Raw genomic sequence first — 23,869 nt, forward strand, 5'->3', positions numbered from 1 at the left:
CACGCGTGTGTCTGTTCCACAGGCGCTGGCGAGGGAACGGGTCGTCACGCGTTGAAAAGACCTCGCTTGTGCCTCACGACCCCCCCTCAAAGCCTCGCGGAGCCCCAGCCGGATGTCCCCGCCAGCTCTCCGGGGGGTAGGTGTCGGTGTCGGTGTCGGTTCGGGACTGTCTGCGCCACAGTCTTTTAACACGCGCGTTTAAAGGGGTCTATAACTAATGAACGCGAGTTTTCTATTTTGGGGCGGTTTGCGGGGGTGTTGAGGCCTCTCTCTAATGGCATTTCACCCCCCCGTGCAGAACCCGAACCTTCAAACCCGAAACCAGGACCGACCGGGACGGCGAGCTCCAGACGGGTCAGATCGGCGCCCGGGGGTCAGTGTCCGTCCCGCGCCGTCCGGAAGCGGCAGAGCCCTCTTCCGTTAGGATGTCCTCTCGCTGAAAGAGCCGAGTTCTCCTACTTTGACGTTCCGGGGTGTTAAAAAGTCTTATTTTTAAAACTGCTTAGCCTTTAAGACCTCACGTTTACAGTTCAGACCGACTGGTCCATATGCCGTTAACCCCACCGCCTGTCCCAGTAGCGCCATCACCCTCCTGAAGGAAACCAGTGCGTACCACATCAACACGGCCGGGTAGCTTGTTGCATTCTCCCGCAACCCTCTGTGTAAGGCAGCGCCACGCGCCTGGTGTTTTCATCCTAGTTCACGTCGTTTTCTGATTTCGCCGGTTTAGATTGGTTGGTGTGCTGAAAAGTCTTTTTATTTTTATGTTCTGGTTGTGAGAGATGGCGTGTTCTGGTTGTGAGAGATGGCGTGTTCTGGTTGTGGGAGATGGCGTGTTCTGGTTGTGAGAGGTGGCGTGTTCTGGTTGTGAGAGGTGGCGTGTTCTGGTTGTGGGAGATGGCGTGTTCTGGTTGTGAGAGATGGCGTGTTCTGGTTGTGAGAGGTGGCGTGTTCTGGTTGTGAGAGATGGCGTGTTCTGGTTGTGAGAGGCGGCGTGTTCTGGTTGTGAGAGGCGGCGTGTTCTGGTTGCGAGAGGCGGCGCGTTCTGGTTGCGAGAGGCGGCGCGTTCTGGTTGCGAGAGGCGGCGCGTTCTGGTTGCGAGAGGTGGCGTGTTCTGGTTGTGAGAGATGGCGTGTTCTGGTTGTGAGAGATGGCGTGTTCTGGTTGTGAGAGGCGGCGTGTTCTGGTTGTGAGAGGTGGCGTGTTCTGGTTGTGAGAGATGGCGTGTTCTGGTTGTGAGAGGCGGCGTGTTCTGGTTGTGAGAGGCGGCGTGTTCTGGTTGTGGGAGATGGCGTGTTCTGGTTGTGAGAGGCGGCGCGTTCTGGTTGTGAGAGGCGGCGTGTTCTGGTTGCGAGAGATGGCGTGTTCTGGTTGTGAGAGGCGGCGTGTTCTGGTTGTGAGAGGCGGCGTGTTCTGGTTGTGAGAGGCGGCGTGTTCTGGTTGTGGGAGATGGCGTGTTCTGGTTGTGAGAGGCGGCGTGTTCTGGTTGTGAGAGGCGGCGTGTTCTGGTTGTGGGAGATGGCGTGTTCTGGTTGTGAGAGGCGGCGCGTTCTGGTTGTGAGAGGCGGCGTGTTCTGGTTGCGAGAGATGGCGTGTTCTGGTTGCGAGAGATGGCGTGTTCTGGTTGTGAGAGGCGGCGTGTTCTGGTTGTGGGAGATGGCGTGTTCTGGTTGTGAGAGGCGGCGCGTTCTGGTTGTGAGAGGCGGCGCGTTCTGGTTGTGAGAGGCGGCGCGTTCTGGTTGTGGGAGGCGCCGTGTTCTGGTTGTGAGAGGCGGCGCGTTCTGGTTGCGAGAGGCGGCGCGTTCTGGTTGCGAGAGGCGGCGCGTTCTGGTTGCGAGAGGCGGCGCGTTCTGGTTGCGAGAGGTGGCGCGTTCTGGTTGCGAGAGGCGGCGTGTTCTGGTTGTGAGAGATGGCGTGTTCTGGTTGTGAGAGGCGCCGTGTTCTGGTTGTGGGAGGCGCCGTGTTCTGGTTGTGAGAGGCGGCGCGTTCTGGTTGTGAGAGGCGGCGCGTTCTGGTTGTGAGAGGCGGCGCGTTCTGGTTGTGAGAGGCGGCGCGTTCTGGTTGTGAGAGGCGGCGTGTTCTGGTTGTGAGAGGCGGCGTGTTCTGGTTGTGAGAGATGGCGTGTTCTGGTTGTGGGAGATGGCGTGTTCTGGTTGCGAGAGGCGGCGTGTTCTGGTTGCGAGAGGCGGCGTGTTCTGGTTGTGAGAGATGGCGTGTTCTGGTTGTGAGAGGCGGCGTGTTCTGGTTGTGGGAGATGGCGTGTTCTGGTTGTGAGAGATGGCGTGTTCTGGTTGTGAGAGGTGGCGTGTTCTGGTTGTGAGAGGTGGCGTGTTCTGGTTGTGGGAGATGGCGTGTTCTGGTTGTGGGAGATGGCGTGTTCTGGTTGTGAGAGGCGGCGTGTTCTGGTTGTGAGATGCGGCGTGTTCTGGTTGTGGGAGATGGCGTGTTCTGGTTGTGAGAGATGGCGTGTTCTGGTTGTGAGAGATGGCGTGTTCTGGTTGTGAGAGGTGGCGTGTTCTGGTTGTGGGAGATGGCGTGTTCTGGTTGCGAGATGCGGCGTGTTCTGGTTGTGGGAGATGGCGTGTTCTGGTTGCGAGAGGCGGCGTGTTCTGGTTGCGAGAGGCGGCGTGTTCTGGTTGTGAGAGGCGGCGTGTTCTGGTTGTGAGAGATGGCGTGTTCTGGTTGTGAGAGATGGCGTGTTCTGGTTGTGAGAGGCGGCGTGTTCTGGTTGTGAGAGATGGCGTGTTCTGGTTGTGAGAGATGGCGTGTTCTGGTTGTGAGAGGCGGCGTGTTCTGGTTGTGAGAGGCGGCGTGTTCTGGTTGTGAGAGGCTGCGTGTTCTGGTTGTGAGAGATGGCGTGTTCTGGTTGTGAGAGGCGGCGTGTTCTGGTTGTGAGAGGCGGCGTGTTCTGGTTGTGAGAGGTGGCGTGTTCTGGTTGTGAGAGGCTGCGTGTTCTGGTTGTGAGAGGCGCCGTGTTCTGGTTGTGAGAGATGGCGTGTTCTGGTTGTGAGAGATGGCGTGTTCTGGTTGTGGGAGATGGCGTGTTCTGGTTGTGAGAGATGGCGTGTTCTGGTTGTGAGAGATGGCGTGTTCTGGTTGTGAGAGGCGGCGTGTTCTGGTTGTGAGAGGCGGCGTGTTCTGGTTGTGGGAGATGGCGTGTTCTGGTTGTGAGAGGCGGCGTGTTCTGGTTGTGAGAGGTGGCGTGTTCTGGTTGTGGGAGATGGCGTGTTCTGGTTGTGAGAGGCGGCGTGTTCTGGTTGTGAGAGGCGGCGTGTTCTGGTTGTGAGAGATGGCGTGTTCTGGTTGCGAGAGGTGGCGTGTTCTGGTTGTGGGAGATGGCGTGTTCTGGTTGTGAGAGATGGCGCCTGGGCGCGGTGCTAAAAAAGTCTCTTCTTTGGATTCGCACTGCAGCTGCATCGGCGGGCGGGGAGAAGAGTGTGGCGGCGGCGCCGGGCCCCCGGGCGGGGGGGGCGTCGAGGACGGCCCCTCGGAGGCTGACCGGAGCCACACGCGCCAGGCCTCCGCAGAGGGATCACGGCGCCACTGGACACTTGGGTTCGTGGGGGGTGCTGGACTCACTGCAGCACTTCTTACAGTTAATGTCCAGGCTGTGCACTACTGCGGAGCAGAAGAGGCGAGTTCTAGAGAACCAGAGAGCAGTCTTCGCAAGTGTCCGCTTCTTGTTCCCTCAAGCGGTCCAGTCTTTCACCGCCAGCCTCTTGGACATCATCTCCACAGAGGATCCCGCGGTAAAATCAGGACTTCACGAGCTGGCTACGCTGATTCGTGGTGCACTGGTGGAGATCCCCAGTGATCGCTCACCGAGCGGGTGAAAAGACCGACCTCGAGCGTTGGGGCGTTAATAAAAGAATCGAACCGGCAGCCGCGTGTCTGTTGAGACGTCGGAGACCCAGAGGGAGGCCTCGGGTGCTCGACCTGAGCACCGTGAGAATGCGTTGGCGGTAGAGAACTGAGCGGTCAGGGGTGCTGCAGCAGAACCGGACGGCAGTAACTCTGAAGACCGAGAACCGGTTGCGATGAAGGTTGCGATGAAGGTTGTGATGAAGGTTGTGATGAAGGTTGTGATGAAGGTTGCGATGAAGGTTGGCGGCGCGAATAGAGACCCCTTCGTTTCCCTGGGGCGTATACGCAGTTATTACAGGTCTTATCAGAATTTTCAGCGCGACAGAGCGCCATGATGAACTTCGTTCTGTTCATCTTGACAGAAGAGCTCGTATGTACAGGCTGCAGGCGCTGTCCACAGGGCGGTCCAGGGCGTATCGGAGGGACCCCCAGTCGGCGGGGCGGATGATTTTGGACAGCTGCGTTTGGCTTCGGGTGGGTTCAACAAACCCTTGTTCGCGCGCCGGAGACGCCCCGGAGAATTAAATGCTGCCGATTTTTTTTTTAAACCACATCTCGGAGCTCTTGCAGAGCCACACAGAAGTCCTCACCGATGACCGGCCTCCGATTAGTGGTGACGATAGTGAGGAACACGCAGGGGGGTGATTTAACTCCGTTCTGGACAGCAGGGTAATTGCTCGGGGGAAAAGCGCACCTTATCGACTTACATTAATTAATTATTAATTAATGTAAGTCGGTAAGGTGCGCTTTTCCCCCGAGCAATTACCCTGCTGTCCAGAACGGATTTAAATCTTATTAATTAATTAATTAATTGCTTACACTTCTATAGTGCTTTTCTGGACCCTCCACTCAAAGCGCTTTACAGGTCAGGGGGATCCCCTCCACCCCCACCAGTGTGTCCCCCCACCTGGATGATGCACCAGTACACTCACCACACACCAGCTCTCAGTGTGGAGGAGAGCAGAGGGATGAAGCCAGTTCAGAGAGGGGGGTTATTAGGAGGCCATGAGGGGTAAAGACCTGGGGTAAATTTGGCCAGGACACAGGGGTAACACCCCGACTCTTTTATAGAGACACCCCGGGATTGTTCATGACCACAGAGAGTCAGGACCTCGGTTTTACGTCTCATCCGAAGGACAGCGCCTGTTTACAGTGTAGTGTCCCCGTCACTATACTGGGGCATCAGGACCCACACAGACCGCAGGGTGAGAGCGCCCCCTGCTGGCCCCACTAACACCTCTTCCAGCAGCAGCCTCAGCTTTCCCAGGAGTCTCCCCTCCAGGTACTGACAGGCTGACACCTGCTGGGCTCCAGTGGGCTGGGAGCTGGGAGAGAGCGCCCCCTGCTGGCCCCACTCACCCCTCTCCCAGGAGTCTCCCCTCCAGGTACTGGCCAGGCTCCCCCTGCTGGGCTCCAGTGGGCTGGGAGCTGGGAGAGAGCGCCCCCTGCTGGCCCCACTCACCCCTCTCCCAGGAGTCTCCCCTCCAGGTACTGGCCAGGCTCCCCCTGCTGGGCTCCAGTGGGCTGGGAGCTGGGAGCTGCAGGGTGACGGCGCCTTCCGGAACAAACTTCACCGGGGGCGCGGCCCAGGCGCGTGAGACCAGAAACCAGCGTTGATCGCGCGGCACACCCTCATGGCCACCAGGTCGGCCTGCCACTGCCAGTCCGGTTAAAATTGATCAGCTGTCTTTATTGGTGCACATACAACTCTGATCACCTGTCTTTATTGGTACACATACAACTCTGATCACATGTCTTTATTGGTACACATACAACTCTGATCACCTGTCTTTATTGGTACACATACAACTCTGATCACCTGTCTTTATTGGTACACATACAACTCTGGTCACCTGTCTTTATTGGTACACATACAACTCTGTACGAATATGATCAGAGTTCCTGAATCGGATACAGACATAGAAAATCTTTCAGTTTCTAATGCAGTGTTAGAGCTTGATTCGTCACAGCTATCACAGTCAGGCGTGTGTCTGTCTGACTCCTCTCTCTGTCCCCCAGCGCTCTTCCTCTCTCTAGAGCTCCATTCTGAAGCTCAGTGTGCTGTCCTTCATCTTCCTCCGGTAGTCTTCATCGAATGCCTCGCTCTGAGCGACTGTGAAGTGATTCTTCCAGTCTCCCACCATCCCTGAGAGAGAGGAGAGAGAGACTGTGATCTCCTGTCCCAGCCTGAGGAACAGACAGTGAGCCTGTCTCTCAATAATAATAATACAGTGTGTGATCTCCTGTCCCAGCCTGAGGAACAGACAGTGAGCCCGTCTCTCAATAATAATAATACAGTGTGTGATCTCCTGTCCCAGCCTGAGGAACAGACAGTGAGCCTGTCTCTCAATAATAATAATAATACAGTGTGTGATCTCCTGTCCCAGCCTGAGGAACAGACAGTGAGCCTGTCTCTCAATAATAATAATACAGTGTGTGATCTCCTGTCCCAGCCTGAGGAACAGTGAGCCTGTCTCTCAATAATAATAATACAGTGTGTGACCTCCTGTCCCAGCCTGAGGAACAGACAGTGAGCCCGTCTCTCAATAATAATAATACAGTGTGTGATCTCCTGTCCCAGCCTGAGGAACAGACAGTGAGCCCGTCTCTCAATAATAATAATACAGTGTGTGATCTCCTGTCCCAGCCTGAGGAACAGACAGTGAGCCTGTCTCTCAATAATAATAATACAGTGTGTGATCTCCTGTCCCAGCCTGAGGAACAGTGAGCCTGTCTCTCAATAATAATAATACAGTGTGTGATCTCCTGTCCCAGCCTGAGGAACAGACAGTGAGCCCGTCTCTCAATAATAATAATACAGTGTGTGATCTCCTGTCCCAGCCTGAGGAACAGACAGTGAGCCCGTCTCTCAATAATAATAATACAGTGTGTGATCTCCTGTCCCAGCCTGAGGAACAGACAGTGAGCCCGTCTCTCAATAATAATAATACAGTGTGTGATCTCCTGTCCCAGCCTAAGGAACAGACAGTGAGCCTGTCTCTCAATAATAATAATACAGTGTGTGATCTCCTGTCCCAGCCTGAGGAACAGACAGTGAGCCTGTCTCTCAATAATAATAATACAGTGTGTGATCTCCTGTCCCAGCCTGAGGAACAGACAGTGAGCCTGTCTCTCAATAATAATAATACAGTGTGTGATCTCCTGTCCCAGCCTGAGGAACAGACAGTGAGCCTGTCTCTCAATAATAATAATACAGTGTGTGACCTCCTGTCCCAGCCTGAGGAACAGACAGTGAGCCTGTCTCTCAATAATAATAATACAGTGTGTGATCTCCTGTCCCAGCCTGAGGAACAGACAGTGAGCCTGTCTCTCAATAATAATAATACAGTGTGTGATCTCCTGTCCCAGCCTGAGGAACAGTGAGCCCGTCTCTCAATAATAATAATACAGTGTGTGATCTCCTGTCCCAGCCTGAGGAACAGACAGTGAGCCTGTCTCTCAATAATAATAATACAGTGTGAAGAGACTCAGAGAACGCCTATACTCTATCCTTCTCTCTCTCTTCTGTCTCTCTCTCCCTCTGTCTCTCTCTCTCTCCCCCTGTCTCTCTCTCCTCTGTCCTTCTCTGCTCACCCTTCCTCATGAACGGGGAGATGTCGTGCTTCATCATGTCGCAGGTGGAGTAGTTTGTGAGCCTGTTGCTCTTCATGGCCTCGAACCCTGTGGCGTGGAGCACCCTGTCCCTCTCCGCCTCTCCCAGCGCCACGCCCAGGAAGTCACACAGCCTGTCCAGCTCGCGGGGCAGGTCCTGGGACACGAGACACAGCAGCAGACTGTCAGCACGATCCTGCTGACTGCAGGAACAAACCCATAGCACACAGCGCCACCCGGTGTCAGTCTGGGGAACTGCAGCCTCACCTCCTTCATGTCCTCATAGAACAGGTAGAGCAGCTGGGGATGAGTCTGTCTGCGCTCCCACCATCCTGTGACATGATCGTACCAGGAGCCAAACACCACTGAGAGAGAGAGGGGTTAATACACACACTGAGAGAGAGAGAGGGGTTAATACACACACACTGAGAGAGAGAGAGAGGGGGGTTAATACACACACAGAGAGAGAGAGAGAGAGAGAGAGAGAGGAACATGAAGAGAACACACCAGCACAGAGACACACTGACACAGCCCAGCCAGCTGTATGACCTCAACCAGGCATACAGATGGGACACAGACAGCCTAGACAGATACCAAACGGCACTGGGCCATGACGAAATTCAGACACTGATGGACACATTCCTAAACACTCCGTATCAAACCAACAAATTAGGCATAAACTTGGCCACACAAAAACTAAATCACCTATTCCACAAACTAGCATCAAAATCTAAGCTAAAAACAACTACATCAAAAAACTACCAAAAAACAAAAGCAAAAGAAAAGTGGTTTGATACGGAGTGCAAAAACATCAGAAATGCACTACGAAAAGTCTCAAATGAAAAACACAGACAACCACACAACACAGATCTGCGACTCAGGTACTGTGACATGGTAAAACTTTACAAACACACGCTGAAAAAGAAAAGAAACACATACATAGACAAACAACTTGCAGAAATTGAGGAGTCACTAAATCAGAATTGTTTCTGGGAGAAGTGGAACAACTTAAACAAATCAAAACCAGAAGAATTGGCCATCCAAAATGGAACAATCTGGCAAACATACTTTGAAAATCTCTATGAAAAGCTCCCAAATACAAATCAATTAGACCAAAACACCTTTTATGAAAAACTCAAAATTTTGGAATTGGCTATCAAAGACAACCAAAACCCCTTAGACTCCCCAATCACTGAGCAGGAGCTACTGGACAAACTCCAGGCCCTCAGACCACGCAAAGCCTGTGGCCATGATGGAGTCATAAATGAGATGCTGAGACACAGCAGCCCAAAGTTGCAACAAGCCCTGCTCAAACTCCTCAATCTCATCATGACAGCTGGATGTTTCCCCGAGGCCTGGAACCAAGGACTGATCACGCCCATCTATAAGAGTGGAGATAAACTCGATCCCAACAACTACCGGGGCATCTGTGTGAACAGTAACCTGGGGAAGGTATTCTGCAGTATCCTAAATACACGAATACTGGCCTTCCTTACCGAACACAATGTCCTGAGTAAAAGTCAGATTGGCTTCTTGCCAGATCACCGCACATCTGATCACATTTACACCCTACACACACTGATAGACAAACACGTCCACCAAAAACACAAAGGAAAAATTTTTGCCTGCTTTGTCGATTTCAAAAAAGCATTTGACTCGATTTGGCATGAGAGATTGTTTTATAAACTACTCCAAAGTGGCATAGGGGGCAAAGTGTACAACATAATTAAATCAATGTATTCAGAGAGCAAATGTGCAGTGAAAATTGGAAACAAAAGGACTAAATTCTTCACCCAAGGCCGCGGGGTGAGACAGGGCTGCAGCCTGAGCCCAACACTGTTCAATATCTATATCAATGAATTAGCAGGAATGTTGGAGCAGTCTGCAGCTCCTGGTCTTACACTACACGACACAGAAATCAAGTTCCTGCTCTACGCAGATGACCTGGTCCTGCTGTCGCCCACAGAACAGGGGCTGCAGCAGAACCTGGCACTGCTGGAGCAGTACTGTCAGACCTGGGCACTGACAGTCAATCTGGACAAGACCAGAGTTATGGTTTTCCAGAAGAAAGCCAGACCTCAGGGAAACAGGTACAAATTCACACTGAACAACAACACATTGGAGCACACATCCAGCTACACATATCTCGGTCTCACCATCAGCTCTTCCGGGAGTTTTGACCTGGCAGTGAAGGCACTGAGGGAGAAGGCACTCAGGGCTTTCTACGCAATAAGAAGGAGGCTCTTCAACATCAACCCACCAACAAGAATCTGGCTTCAAATATTTGAAAGTGTAATCCAACCCATTGCCCTATACGGCAGTGAAGTTTGGGGTCCCCTCACAGACCAGGATTACACCCAATGGGACAAACACCCCACAGAAACTCTGCACATGGAGATCTGTAGAATCATCCTCCGTGTACAGAGAAAAACTCCTAACAACGGGTGCAGGGCCAAATTAGGCCAGTACCCACTATTGATAAACATACAGAAAAGAATATTAAAGTATTGGCTACACCTAAAAAACAGTGACCAAAATTCCTACCACCACAAAGCCCTGCTCAGCCAACAGCTGAGCCCAAAACAGAGCCCCCTGAGCCAGCTGGTCCTGAGGCTCACCGACCTGAGCCACACCAACACTAACCAGCCTCAGGACAGCACTGCTAGAGCACCACAACCCAGACTCAACCACATCACAGCACAGATCAAACAGCAATATCTCACACACTGGGACACACACACACAAACACAACATAAACTGGAATGCTACAGAACCTTAAACAGACAATACACACTAGCTGAATATTTGACCAAAATAAAAAATAACAAACAGAAACAGACCCTGACGAAGTACAGGCTCAGTGACCACAACCTGGCCATAGAAACTGGGCGACACAGGCAGACCTGGCTGCCCAGAGAGGACAGGATGTGCTCCCACTGCCAGCAGGGAGAAATAGAGACAGAGGTGCACTTCCTACTGCACTGTGACAGATACTCTGGGATTAGAGAAACATTCTTCCCGAAATTCAGAAATCTAATCCCAGAGTTCCCACACCTGCCAAAACCACAACAGGTCCCAATCCTACTGGGAGAGGGAGGAGGGAACTCAGTTGATCTGGCAGCCCAGTATGTGATCTCCTGTCACTGCCTGAGGAACAGTGGGTCCGTCTCCCAATAATGCTCCAGCCGCCTACAGTATATGTCGATATTATATAATATGTCTTTGTTGTAAATGTCTGTAACATGTCTGTAGATTTTATTTTACTTCTATTTTTTGTTTTGTTCTATGTTAATTTTATTATTTTATTTGCTTTGGCAACACTGATTGTACCCATCGGTCATGCTAATAAAGCACCTTGAATTGAATTGAATTGAGAGAGAGAGAGGGGTTAATACACACACTGAGAGAGAGAGAGGGGTTCATACAGACACACTGGACACTCCAGTACATTAACACTGCACTGAGAGAGAGAGGGGTTAATACAGACACACTGACTGGACACTCCAGTACATTAACACTGCACTGAGAGAGAGGGGTTAATACAGACACACTGACTGGACACTCCAGTACATTAACACTGCACTGAGAGAGAGAGGGGTTAATACACACACACTGACTGGACACTCCAGTACATTAACACTGCACTGAGAGAGAGAGAGGGGCTAATACAGACACACTGACTGGACACTCCAGTACATTAACACTGCACTGAGAGAGAGAGGGGTTAATACAGACACACTGACTGGACACTCCAGTACATTAACACTGCACTGAGAGAGAGGGGTGAGGTGTGAACAGTCTCACTCTTTCCCTTGGAGAATCTCTCCAGATAGCTGTTCCAGTCTCCAGGCTCTGGGTCCATGAAATTCATCCTGTCGAAGTGGAAATAAGAGATGACGTTGTCCTTCGGATTCCGAGCCACGTAGATCACCTGAGAGAGAGAAGACACTCAACACACCCTGTACACACTGGACACACACTCATCACCTGTAGAGAGAGAGAAGACACTGAACACACACTGTACACACTGGACACGCGCTCATCACCTGCAGAGAGAGAAGACACTCAACATACCCTGTACACACTGGACACACATCACCTGTAGAGAGAGAGAAGACACTCAACACGCACTGTACACACTGAACAAACACATCACCCGTAGAGAGAGAGAACACACTCAACACACACCCTGTACACACTGAATACACACACATCACCTGTAGAGAGAGAACACACTCAACACACCCTGTACACACTGGACACACACTCATCACCTGTAGAGAGAGAGAAGACACTGAACACACACTTTACACACTGAACACACACATCACCTGTAGAGAGAGAGAAGACACTCAACACACCCTGTACACACCGAACACACACACATCACCTGTAGAGAGAGAGAACACACTCAACACACCCTGTACACACTGAACACACACATCACCTGTAGAGACACTATTCATAAGAACACAATGAACACACTCACTGTACACACAAGCTCTACACACACTGTACACACACACAGTACACACTGTACACACACAGTATACACTCTGTACACACTGCACACACTACACAAACTCTACACACACTCAACACACAATCTGTACACACTGTACACAGACACTGTACACAAACTCTCCACACACACACACTCTGTACACACTGTACACACACAATGTACACACACTCTCCACACACACAGTGCACACACTACACAAACTCTCCACACACACACACTCTGTACACACTGTACACACTCTCCACACACACAGTACGCACACACAGCCTGCTGCCTCACCCTGCAGTTCTGCTCCCAGAAGGAAGGGGGCACCAGCTGCAGGGGCAGGTGGGTCTTGATCAGCCGGGGGCGTGAGCTCATCTTCTCCGCCAGCTCCACACCTGGGACACACAGGGCTCCACAGTGAGAGGCGCCAGCCAGACTCGCCACTCCCTCCTCCGGCCAGCAGGGGGCGGCGGCTCACCTGTCCCAAACCCAGGGGCGGACAACTCCAGGAAGGGCACGCACTCGTAAATGGGGAGGGAGGGCAAGACCTCCGGGCTCTTCCCAAAATAGATCAGCTCCAGGATGTGAGAGATCCAGGTAGTGCCTGGAGAGAGAGGGGTTAATACACACACACTGACTGGACACTCCAGTACATTAACACTGCACTGAGAGAGAGAGGGGTTAATACACACACACTGACTGGACACTCCAGTACATTAACACTGCACTGAGAGAGAGGGGTTAATACAGACACACTGACTGGACACTCCAGTACATTAACACTGCACTGAGAGAGAGAGGGGTTCATACAGACACACTGACTGGACACTCCAGTACATTAACACTGCACTGAGAGAGAGAGGGGTTAATACAGACACACTGACTGGACACTCCAGTACATTAACACTGCACTGAGAGAGAGAGGGGTTAATACAGACACACTGACTGGACACTCCAGTTCATTAACACTGCACTGAGAGAGAGAGGGGTTAATACACACACACTGACTGGACACTCCAGTACATTAACACTGCACTGAGAGAGAGGGGTTAATACACACACACTGACTGGACACTCCAGTACATTAACACTGCACTGAGAGTGAGAGGGGTTAATACAGACACACTGACTGGACACTCCAGTACATTAACACTGCACTGAGAGAGAGGGGTTCATACAGACACACTGACTGGACACTCCAGTACATGAACACTGCACTGAGTGAGAGAGAGGGGTTAATACACACACACTGACTGGACACTCCAGTACATTAACACTGCACTGAGAGAGAGGGGGGTTCATACAGACACACTGACTGGACACTCCAGTGCATTAACACTGCACTGAGAGAGAGGGGTTAATACACACACACTGACTGGACACTCCAGTACATTAACACTGCACTGAGAGAGAGGGGTTAATACACACACACTGACTGGACACTCCAGTACATTAACACTGCACTGAGAGAGAGAGAGTTCAATCAAACTTTATTTGACAGAAAAAAAACAAAAGTATTAATCAAGGGTCTTAAAACTCTATTTTAAGAATTAAGAGGAAAAAAATAAATAAAAATAAATAAAAATCATAATTGGAATAAAACTCTTTCATTATTTATGATCCTGCACAGGACATTTCCAAAACACCAAAACTTTTCGAATGTTCTGAGGTCATTATGCGATTTGTAAAACAAAAATTCTAAAGATATCCTGCTCTTCACCAACCCTTCGAACATCCTCACCAAGTCTACAGACCCGGAACCAGAGATCTTATTTTTCCGAGTCCTGTAGATGGTGAGTTTGGCCTGGCCCAGCAAAAAATTAGCGAGGAGGGTCTGAGTTTTCCGTTTTTTTGTGTGACCTACCCCAAACACGAAGATAACATTGTTGAAGGCCAGGCCAAGGTTGGTGAAGAGCCGGATCAGTACGGCAAACATGGGCGACAGGCGGGGGCAGGCGCTGTAGCAGTGGAACACCGTCTCCCTCTGAGCGCAGAAGGGACAGGCGTCAGACACCGCCGGGTCCAGAACCGACACAAACGAGTTGACCCCCAGGATGGTGTGCAGGACCCTCCACTGCAGATCACCAGCCCTCTTGTTGAGGGGAAATCTGTAGAGGCTACCCCAGGCAGGCCGGACGTCATCCGGCACTCCCAGACGAGCCCTCCAGGGGGTGTCAGGGAGCGCGGACAGCTGGGCCTGGTGCCTAGATGTTACGACTAGTCTGTACAGACATTTCCCCCCAACACCAGCTAGAGACCTCTCCTCTGAGGCAAGGGGCTCAAGGAGAGATCCCGTCGGTCCGGGACTGAGCGCAGGAGACACTAGCAGACCAGGGAAAGGAGGCTGTGTGATTGGAATGCGATGATCCTCAAACAGACCCTGGATCAGCAGCATCTCCTGGAGAGGCAGAGCAGAGCGAAGCTGACTGAGAAACCTGTCTACACACCGCCGCGAGTGTAGTCCCAGCGCGTCACACGCCCACTCCACGCTGCGCCAGCAGCCCTGATCCACGTCCAGCAGGTGGTGGAGCTGTGTAATGTTGGCGTGGACCAGTCTGCTGGTAAAGTCCAAGGAGCGGCCCGGTTCTATGTCCATTCGTAGATTGTGTATTAATGGTTCCCTGAGTGTCCAGTATAGACTGGGCCGCTCCTCTTCCCTCTGCACGCGCAGATGCCGCCAGGCCTCCAGGAGACTGCGCTGGAAAGGCGGCAGTGGAGACAGGTCAACCCTGCTGGTGTCCATTAGGAAGAGCACACAGCCGAGCCCGAGGTGTCCTGCTCGACGCAGCAGGGTGAAGGTCAGCTCCCTCCAGGACAGCGAGGCCGGGCCGAACAGCAGCTTCTGCACTGCCTGCAGGCGAAAGGCGTCCACTCGGCTCCGGATGTCGATAAGTCCTTGCCCTCCGTCTTCTCTGGGCAAATAGAGGACGCCCCTCCGCAGCCAGTGCAGTCCGTCCCAGAAGAAGTCGAGGAGCGTGGCCTGCAGCTCCTCGACCAGTCCGGCTGGTGGCTCCAGGCACACCAGGCGATGCCACAACATCGAAGCCACCAGGGTGTTGACAATCAGAACCCGGCCTCTGTAGGAGATCTGGGGGAGCAGCCAGCGCCAGCGGTCCAGACGACCTTTCACTTTTTCAAGGAGCCCCTCCCAGTTCTTTTTCACGCTGGCCTCATCCCCCAGGTGCACCCCCAGGTATTTGAGTCCCCCTCTGGTCCAGCTGAGCCTCTCTGGCAAGGCTGGGGGACCCATCTCGCTCCACTCCCCCAGGAGTAGGGCGCTACTCTTGGCCCAGTTCACTTTGGCTGATGATAGCCGCTGGAAATCACTTAAAGTTGTCTGTAGCGCCCTGACATCCTGTTCTCCACTGACCACGACCATGATGTCATCAGCGTACGCCGAGATCTTGACAGTGGAGTCGGGGCAGCCCGGGATGGACAGGCCCCTGATGACCCGGCGCAGCTGATGTAGCAGAGGCTCGATGGCAAGGGAGTAGAGCATTCCTGAGAGTGCACAGCCCTGCCTGACTCCCCTCCGCACTGGAAACGGAGCACTCAGCCCTCCGTTGACCTTTAGCACACTGAAGATGTCACTGTACAGCACCTGAATCATGGCAACAAAGACAGGGCTGAACCCGAAGGACCTCATGGTCCTCCACAAATACTGATGTTCAACCCTATCGAAGGCCTTTTCCTGGTCTAACGAAATGAGACCAGTGTCTAAACCCAATAGTCTGGAGGTGGCCAAAACATCTCGAATCAGAAATATGTTATCAAAGATTGACCTTCCGGGCACGCAGTACGATTGGTCGGAGTGCACCACAGACCCCAGCACCACCTTCAGCCTGTTGGCCAGAGCCTTGGACAGGATTTTATAATCCACACACAGCAGGGCAACAGGTCTCCAGTTCTTAATGTCACACAGGTCCCCTTTCTTGGGCAGCAGGGTGACAACAGCTCTCCTGCAACTCAGTGGCAGATCCCCCTGCTCCAGACTTTCCAAATATACATCGAGCAGGTCAGGACCCAGCACAGCCCAGAAGGCACGATAGAATTCGGCTGGCAGGCCATCGAGACCAGGGGTCTTGCCATTGCTCAAGCCACTGAGTGCGGTGGAGAGCTCCTCCAGGGAGAGAGGCCTCTCCAGCCCTGCCCTTTCCTCTTCGGGGACCTGTGGAAGGTCTTCAAGGAACCTGCGTGTGCGGACCGAGTCCTCACTAGCCTCGCTGGAGAAGAGCGCTTTATAGAACTGCACGGTCCTCTCCTGGATCTGCCCGGCCTCGTGCAGCTCCTGCCCTGTCTCCGAGCGCAGGCAGTGGATCTGCCGGCTCTGGCCCGGTTTCTTCTCTAGGCCGAAGAAATAGCGAGTCGGGGCGTCTACCTGTGATGCACTCTGAACCCTAGAATTTATTAGAGCTCCTTGTACTTTTGTGTCCAGAAGGCCAATGAGTGATTCTTTTTGGGTGTGGAGGTCATCAATTAGCCTCCTGTCTGCACGACACTCCAGAGCCTGGTGGAGCTCCAGAATGTCTCTCTCCAGAGCCTTCATGGACTCACGGATACCTCTCGTGACACTTCCAGTGTACTGCTGGCAGAACTGGCGAATCTGCACCTTGCCAATATCCCACCACTGCCTCAGGGAGACAAAGTGGGCTTTCTGACTCCTCCACTGCTGCCAGAAGAACACGAGGCAGTCGCAGAAGTGAGCATCGTCAAGCAGCTGGGTATTAAAGTGCCAGTAGGCACTGCGGGCCCTCACTGATGGCACAGCGACTGTGCAGACAGTGAGACAGTGGTCCGACAGGCCCACTGGACAGATGGAGCACTGCTTGACGATGCTGTAATGATGTTTACGGCAGTAAAGTCGGTCTAGCCTGGCCAGAGAGAGGGTATTCCCCCTGACCTGGGCCCAGGTGTACTGCCTCGTGTCCCCATGACATCTCCTCCAGATGTCAGTGAGGTCAGACTTGACGAGGATCCTGCGCAACTCCCTGGCCGACGGGCCATGTGGCTCTGCGTGATTCCTGTCCAGTGTGCTGTTCTCTGTGCAGTTGAAATCACCCCCCAGGAAGACCAGCTCTTCAGGCTGGCAGGTCGCCAGTGCAGTCTCAAGCCCCCTGAAGAGGGTGACCCTCTCCCCGCCGTCGGTGGGAGCATAAACGTTAATAAAAACAAAGGTTTTCTTTCCGATAACTACTCGCACGAGTAGCAGGCGACCCTTCACCACCTCCTGGACGGCGATAGAGAGGGGCTTGAACCCCACAGAGAACAGCACCGCGACCCCCGCGCTCACAGGGGACCCGTGACTGTACACGATGTCCCCCTGCCACTCCCGCTGCCAGGCGACGATGTTGGAGCTGTCGGTGTGGGTCTCCTGCAGGAAAGTCACCTGCAGGTTCTTTTCTTTGAGAATCTCCAACACCGCAGCTCGCTTCAAAGCCCTCCTGCACCCATTGGTATTCAAACTCCCTATCCTAATGTCGCCCATGTTTGCGGAAAAGAAAAAAAGAAAAAACATAAAACACGAACAGACATGTAGCACGCAGACGGATAGTGATGTGACGTGAGGGACAGGACTCATTCGTGCTGAGGTGCGTTCCGCGGTCCTGCCCTGATCTTACCTAAAAGGCTCTTCAGGCGCCATCTCTCCTGATCGCTGAAGTCATTCGCACCCGAGCCCCTCTTCAGATGGCGCGTCGCGGAGAGGACAAAGAGCTCGGTGTCGGGAAAAAAGTCCTCGACCACAGTTCCCCTCTTACCTTTAGTCTTCTCTAAGAACTCCCTAATGCTCTGGAAACTGTAGCCTCCTCTGCAGCTCCGCCGGGCCGAGGAGCCCGAGGCGAGAGAGGAGTCGGTGAAGCCGCCCTCGTCGTCGCTCCCGGACTCCGAGGAGCTCCGGGCGGCGGCGGCGGTGGCGGCGAGGACACTCCAGCGCGTCCTCACTCTCCCGGTGTCGGAGTCACTCGCGGCCCCCGGGCCGGCGACAGAGCCGCCCTCCACCGAGCTCTCTGTGCTGCGCTTCTTCTGCACCGCACTCTGCACAGATTTTTTCGTGCGCTTTCTCCGCGGCGTCTTAAAACCATCATCTATTTTTTCAGATGATAACTCATTTCCTCCCCACACCGTGTCTGCAATTTTCGCTGGCGCTTGAGACGCGTTTTCCCCTGTCGGTGTCACTACCTGCTCTCTCTCTCCCTGACTCTCCTGAGCAGCGCTCATCTCTCCGCCAGCGCTCATCTCTTGCTCTCCGGTGTGGGGGGCTCCCTGCTCTTCTGAGGGCTGCGGTGGTCCACTCTTTACTATCTGCTCTCCTGACTGGGACGCCACCGGCTCGGGCTCACCTGCTCCCTCCAGCGATCTCCTCTCCTGCACCCCGGCCGTGGGCTCTGACTCCCCGCTGCCTCCCTGCGCTGCTCCGCTCCCCGCTGCCTGACGCTGTCGGCTAGCCTCCTGTGCGCCCTGGGGCTGAGGCTCCCTGCCTGTCTCTTCCTCCACCTCCGGGCAGTTCTTCACCACATGCCCCTCGCTCCCGCACCTGAAGCACTTCATCGATTCCGAAGTCACGAATACAACATAGTCGCAGCTGTCAATACGAAATTTAAGGGCCACATTGATCTCTTCCGTGGGGTTTTTTAGGATGACGTAGACCTGTCTCCGGAAAGAGACGACGTGCTTCAGCTGCGGTGCCCTGCAGCCCAGAGGGACCCTCCTGATCGGAGAGACCACCTGTCCGTATCGGGACAGTTCCCTCTCCAGCAGCTCGTTCCTCATGAACGGAGGCACGTTGGAGAGGGTGATCTTTCGAGCCGGGGCCGCGAGAGGCAGTACCGGGGTGAAGGTGCCGTCCAGGACAACTCCCTTCTCCACCAGGGTGTTTGCCAAATCGGTAGACTGCAAGAAAATGACTATACCTCCACTCATGCGGGAAGCGGACCTGATGTTCCTGCAGCCCACGACCTCCCCGACCGCAAGAACGCACCTCTCAAGCGGACAGAACTCCGCAGGGGAGATTTTCACACCATGGCGGCGAGTTAGTTTCTCAAAGGAGAGGTCTGGAGGATCAGAGCCTCCAGAACCGGCCATGATGAGAAAATAAACCCCGCTTTTCCCCAAAAAAGACAGAAAAACACAAACCCAGTGAAGAAAACACCGCCACACGATCAAACCCACCGAAGCTCCGCCCACTCACTCACTCAGTCTCGCGAGAAACACACAGAGAGAGAGAGAGGGGTTCATACAGACACACTGACTGGACACTCCAGTACATTAACACTGCACTGAGAGAGAGAGGGGTTCATACAGACTCACCAGCTTTAGGGTATGTGACGATCAGGATGTCATCTGGTCTGGCCTGGAACTTCTCCACATTGTCAAAGTTGTCAGTGAAGTAGTGGGACATACAGACCCCCCGAAATTCAGTGAGCTCTGGGCGCTTCACCTCCATCACTGAGAGAGAGAGAGAGAGAGAGAGAGAGAGAGAGAGAGAGAGAGAGAGAAAATTAACATCTTCTATGTTAATTTTATTATTTTTATTTGCTTTGGCAACACTGATTGTACCCATCGGTCATGCTAATAAAGCACCTTGAATTGAATTGAATTGAATTGAGAGAGAGAGAGAGAGAGAGAGAGAGAGAGAGAGATACTCCAGTACATTAACACTGCATTAAGAGAGAGACAGAGAGTAGTTAATATATAACCGTATCGTAAAATAAGTTTACAACACTGATAAATTTTAGCTACAGTCCCAGTACAGCACAACAGTTCTGTTACAATAGGAGCTACAGTCCCAGTACAGTAGACCAGTCTGTTACAATAGGAGCTACAGTCCCAGTACAGTACAACAGTCTGTTACAATAGGAGCTACAGTCCCAGTACAGTAGACCAGTCCGTTACACTAGGAGCTACAGTCCCAGCACAGTAGACCAGTCTGTTACAATAGGAGCTACAGTCCCAGTACAGGAGAACAGTCTGTTACAATAGGAGCTACAGTCCCAGTACAGTACAACAGTCTGTTACAATAGGAGCTACAGTCCCAGTACAGTAGACCAGTCCTGTTACAATAGGAGCTACAGTCCCAGTACAGTACAACAGTCTGTTACAATAGGAGCTACAGTCCCAGTACAGTACAACAGTCTGTTACAATAGGAGCTACAGTCCCAGTACAGTAGACCAGTCCTGTTACAATAGGAGCTACAGTCCCAGTACAGTACAACAGTCTGTTACAATAGGAGCTACAGTCCCAGTACAGTAGACCAGTCCTGTTACAATAGGAGCTACAGTCCCAGTACAGTACAACAGTCTGTTACAATAGGAGCTACAGTCCCAGTACAGTAGACCAGTCCTGTTACAATAGGAGCTACAGTCCCAGTACAGTACAACAGTCTGTTACAATAGGAGCTACAGTCCCAGTACAGTAGACCAGTCCTGTTACAATAGGAGCTACAGTCCCAGTACAGTAGAACAGTCCTGTTACAATAGGAGCTACAGTCCCAGTACAGTAGACCAGTCTGTTACAATAGGAGCTACAGTCCCAGTCCAGTACAACAGTCTGTTACAATAGGAGCTACAGTCCCAGTACAGTAGACCAGTCCTGTTACAATAGGAGCTACAGTCCCAGTACAGTAGGACAGTCTGTTACAATAGGGGCTACAGTCCCAGCACAGTAGACCAGTCTGTTACAATAGGAGCTACAGTCCCAGTACAGTAGACCAGTCTGTTACAATAGGAGCTACAGTCCCAGTAGAGTACAACAGTCTGTTACAATAGGAGCTACAGTCCCAGTACAGTACAACAGTCCTGTTACAATAGGAGCTACAGTCCCAGTACAGGAGAACAGTCTGTTACAATAGGAGCTACAGTCCCAGTACAGTACAACAGTCTGTTACAATAGGAGCTACAGTCCCAGTACAGTAGACCAGTCTGTTACAATAGGAGCTACAGTCCCAGTACAGTACAACAGTCTGTTACAATAGGAGCTACAGTCCCAGTACAGTAGACCAGTCTGTTACAATAGGAGCTACAGTCCCAGTACAGTACAACATTCTGTTACAATAGGAGCTACAGTCCCAGTACAGTAGACCAGTCCTGTTACAATAGGAGCTACAGTCCCAGTACAGTAGACCAGTACTGTTACAATAGGAGTTACAGTCCCATTACAGTACAACAGTCCTGTTACAATAGGAGCTACAGTCCCAGTACAGTAGACCAGTCTGTTACAATAGGAGCTACAGTCCCAGTACAGTACAACAGTCTGTTACAATAGGAGCAGCAGTCCCAGTACAGTAGACCAGTCCTGTTACAATAGGAGCTACAGTCCCAGTATAGTAGACCAGTCCTGTTACAATAGGAGCTACAGTCCCAGTACAGTACAACAGTCCTGTTACAATAGGAGCTACAGTCCCAGTACAGTAGACCAGTCTGTTACAATAGGAGCTACAGTCCCAGTACAGTAGACCAGTCCTGTTACAATAGGAGCTACAGTCCCAGTACAGTAGACCAGTCTGTTACAATAGGAGCTACAGTCCCAGTACAGTAGACCAGTCTGTTACAATAGGAGCTACAGTCCCAGTACAGTACAACAGTCTGTTACAGTAGGAGCTACAGTCCCAGTACAGTACAACAGTCTGTTACAATAGGAGCTACAGTCCCAGTCCAGTACAACAGTCTGTTACAATAGGAGCTACAGTCCCAGTACAGTAGACCAGTCCTGTTACAATAGGAGCTACAGTCCCAGTACAGTAGACCAGTCCTGTTACAATAGGAGCTACAGTCCCAGTACAGTAGACCAGTCTGTTACAATAGGAGCTACAGTCCCAGTACAGTAGACCAGTCTGTTACAATAGGAGCTACAGTCCCAGTACAGTACAACAGTCTGTTACAATAGGAGCTACAGTCCCAGTCCAGTACAACAGCCCTGTTACAATAGGAGCTACAGTCCCAGTACAGTAGACCAGTCTGTTACAATAGGAGCTACAGTCCCAGTACAGTACAACAGTCTGTTACAATAGGAGCTACAGTCCCAGTACAGTAGAACAGTCTGTTACAATAGGAGCTACAGTCCCAGTCCAGTACAACAGTCTGTTACAATAGGAGCAGCAGTCCCAGTACAGTAGACCAGTCCTGTTACAATAGGAGCTACAGTCCCAGTATAGTAGACCAGTCCTGTTACAATAGGAGCTACAGTCCCAGTACAGTAGACCAGTCTGTTACAATAGGAGCTACAGTCCCAGTACAGTAGACCAGTCCTGTTACAATAGGAGCTACAGTCCCAGTACAGTACAACAGCCCTGTTACAATAGGAGCTACAGTCCCAGTACAGTACAACAGTCTGTTACAATAGGAGCTACAGTCCCAGTACAGTAGACCAGTCTGTTACAATAGGAGCTACAGTCCCAGTACAGTAGACCAGTCCTGTTACAATAGGAGCTACAGTCCCAGTACAGTACAACAGTCTGTTACAGTAGGAGCTACAGTCCCAGTACAGTAGACCAGTCCTGTTACAATAGGGGCTACAGTCCCAGTACAGTAGACCAGTCTGTTACAATAGGAGCTACAGTCCCAGTCTAGTACAACAATCTGTTACAATAGGAGCTACAGTCCCAGTACAGTAGACCAGTCCTGTTACAATAGGAGCTACAGTCCCAGTACAGTAGACCAGTCCTGTTACAATAGGAGCTACAGTCCCAGTACAGTACAACAGTCCTGTTACAATAGGAGCTACAGTCCCAGTACAGTACAACAGTCTGTTACAATAGGAGCTACAGTCCCAGTCCAGTAGACCAGTCCTGTTACAATAGGAGCTACAGTCCCAGTCCAGTAGACCAGTCCTGTTACAATAGGAGCTACAGTCCCAGTACAGTACAACAGTCTGTTACAATAGGAGCTACAGTCCCAGTACAGTACAACAGTCTGTTACAATAGGAGCTACAGTCCCAGTACAGTACAACAGCCCTGTTACAATAGGAGCTACAGTCCCAGTACAGTAGACCAGTCTGTTACAATAGGAGCTACAGTCCCAGTACAGTACAACAGTCTGTTACAATAGGAGCTACAGTCCCAGTACAGTAGACCAGTCTGTTACAATAAGAGCTACAGTCCCAGTACAGTAGACCAGTCCTGTTACAATAGGAGCTACAGTCCCAGTACAGTACAACAGTCTGTTACAATAGGAGCTACAGTCCCAGTACAGTAGACCAGTCCTGTTACAATAGGAGCTACAGTCCCAGTACAGTACAACAGTCTGTTACAGTAGGAGCTACAGTCCCAGTACAGTAGACCAGTCTGTTACAATAGGAGCTACAGTCCCAGTACAGTAGACCAGTCCTGTTACAATAGGAGCTACAGTCCCAGTACAGTACAACAGTCTGTTACAATAGGAGCTACAGTCCCAGTACAGTACAACAGTCCTGTTACAATAGGAGCTACAGTCCCAGTACAGTAGACCAGTCCTGTTACAATAGGAGCTACAGTCCCAGTACAGTACAACAGTCTGTTACAATAGGAGCTACAGTCCCAGTACAGTAGACCAGTCTGTTACAATAGGAGCTACAGTCCCAGTACAGTACAACAGTCTGTTACAATAGGAGCTACAGTCCCAGTACAGTACAACAGTCTGTTACAATAGGGGCTACAGTCCCAGTACAGTAGACCAGTCTGTTACAATAGGAGCTACAGTCCCAGTACAGTAGACCAGTCTGTTACAATAGGAGCTACAGTCCCAGTACAGTAGGACAGTCTGTTACAATAGGGGCTACAGTCCCAGTACAGGAGAACAGTCCTGTTACAATAGGAGCTACAGTCCCAGTACAGTAGACCAGTCCTGTTACAGTAGGAGCTACAGTCCCAGTACAGTAGACCAGTCCTGTTACAATAGGAGCTACAGTCCCA

At 51.8% G+C, this 23,869-nt stretch overlaps 1 protein-coding gene and 1 long non-coding RNA gene across 8 annotated transcripts in view; one reads left to right on the top strand and one right to left on the bottom strand.

Annotated features, from left to right (window-relative positions):
- Positions 1 to 23,869, bottom strand: part of LOC138238273 (cytosolic sulfotransferase 3-like) — a 271,472-nt gene that overhangs the window by 25,048 nt on the left and 222,555 nt on the right. For 6 of the 7 annotated variants that reach the window (XM_069188401.1, XM_069188406.1, XM_069188404.1 and 3 more), the window contains one exon: positions 19,292 to 19,429. In XM_069188401.1, coding sequence (XP_069044502.1) covers positions 19,292 to 19,429 — 138 coding nt within the window. Of the gene's footprint in view, positions 1 to 17,604; positions 19,100 to 19,291; positions 19,430 to 23,869 lie in introns of those variants that run through there. The other variant, XM_069188402.1, reaches the window with a different exon arrangement.
- The window catches only part of LOC138238275 (uncharacterized), a 76,087-nt gene continuing 62,929 nt past the window's right edge, over positions 10,712 to 23,869 (top strand). Inside the window, exon 1 of the long non-coding RNA XR_011189339.1 lies at positions 10,712 to 10,863. This is a non-coding gene — a long non-coding RNA (uncharacterized lncRNA). The remainder of the gene's footprint in view (positions 10,864 to 23,869) is intronic.

This window comes from Lepisosteus oculatus, chromosome 4, assembly GCF_040954835.1.
Source record: "Lepisosteus oculatus isolate fLepOcu1 chromosome 4, fLepOcu1.hap2, whole genome shotgun sequence".
In the NCBI taxonomy this organism is placed as follows: Eukaryota; Metazoa; Chordata; class Actinopteri; order Semionotiformes; family Lepisosteidae; genus Lepisosteus; species Lepisosteus oculatus.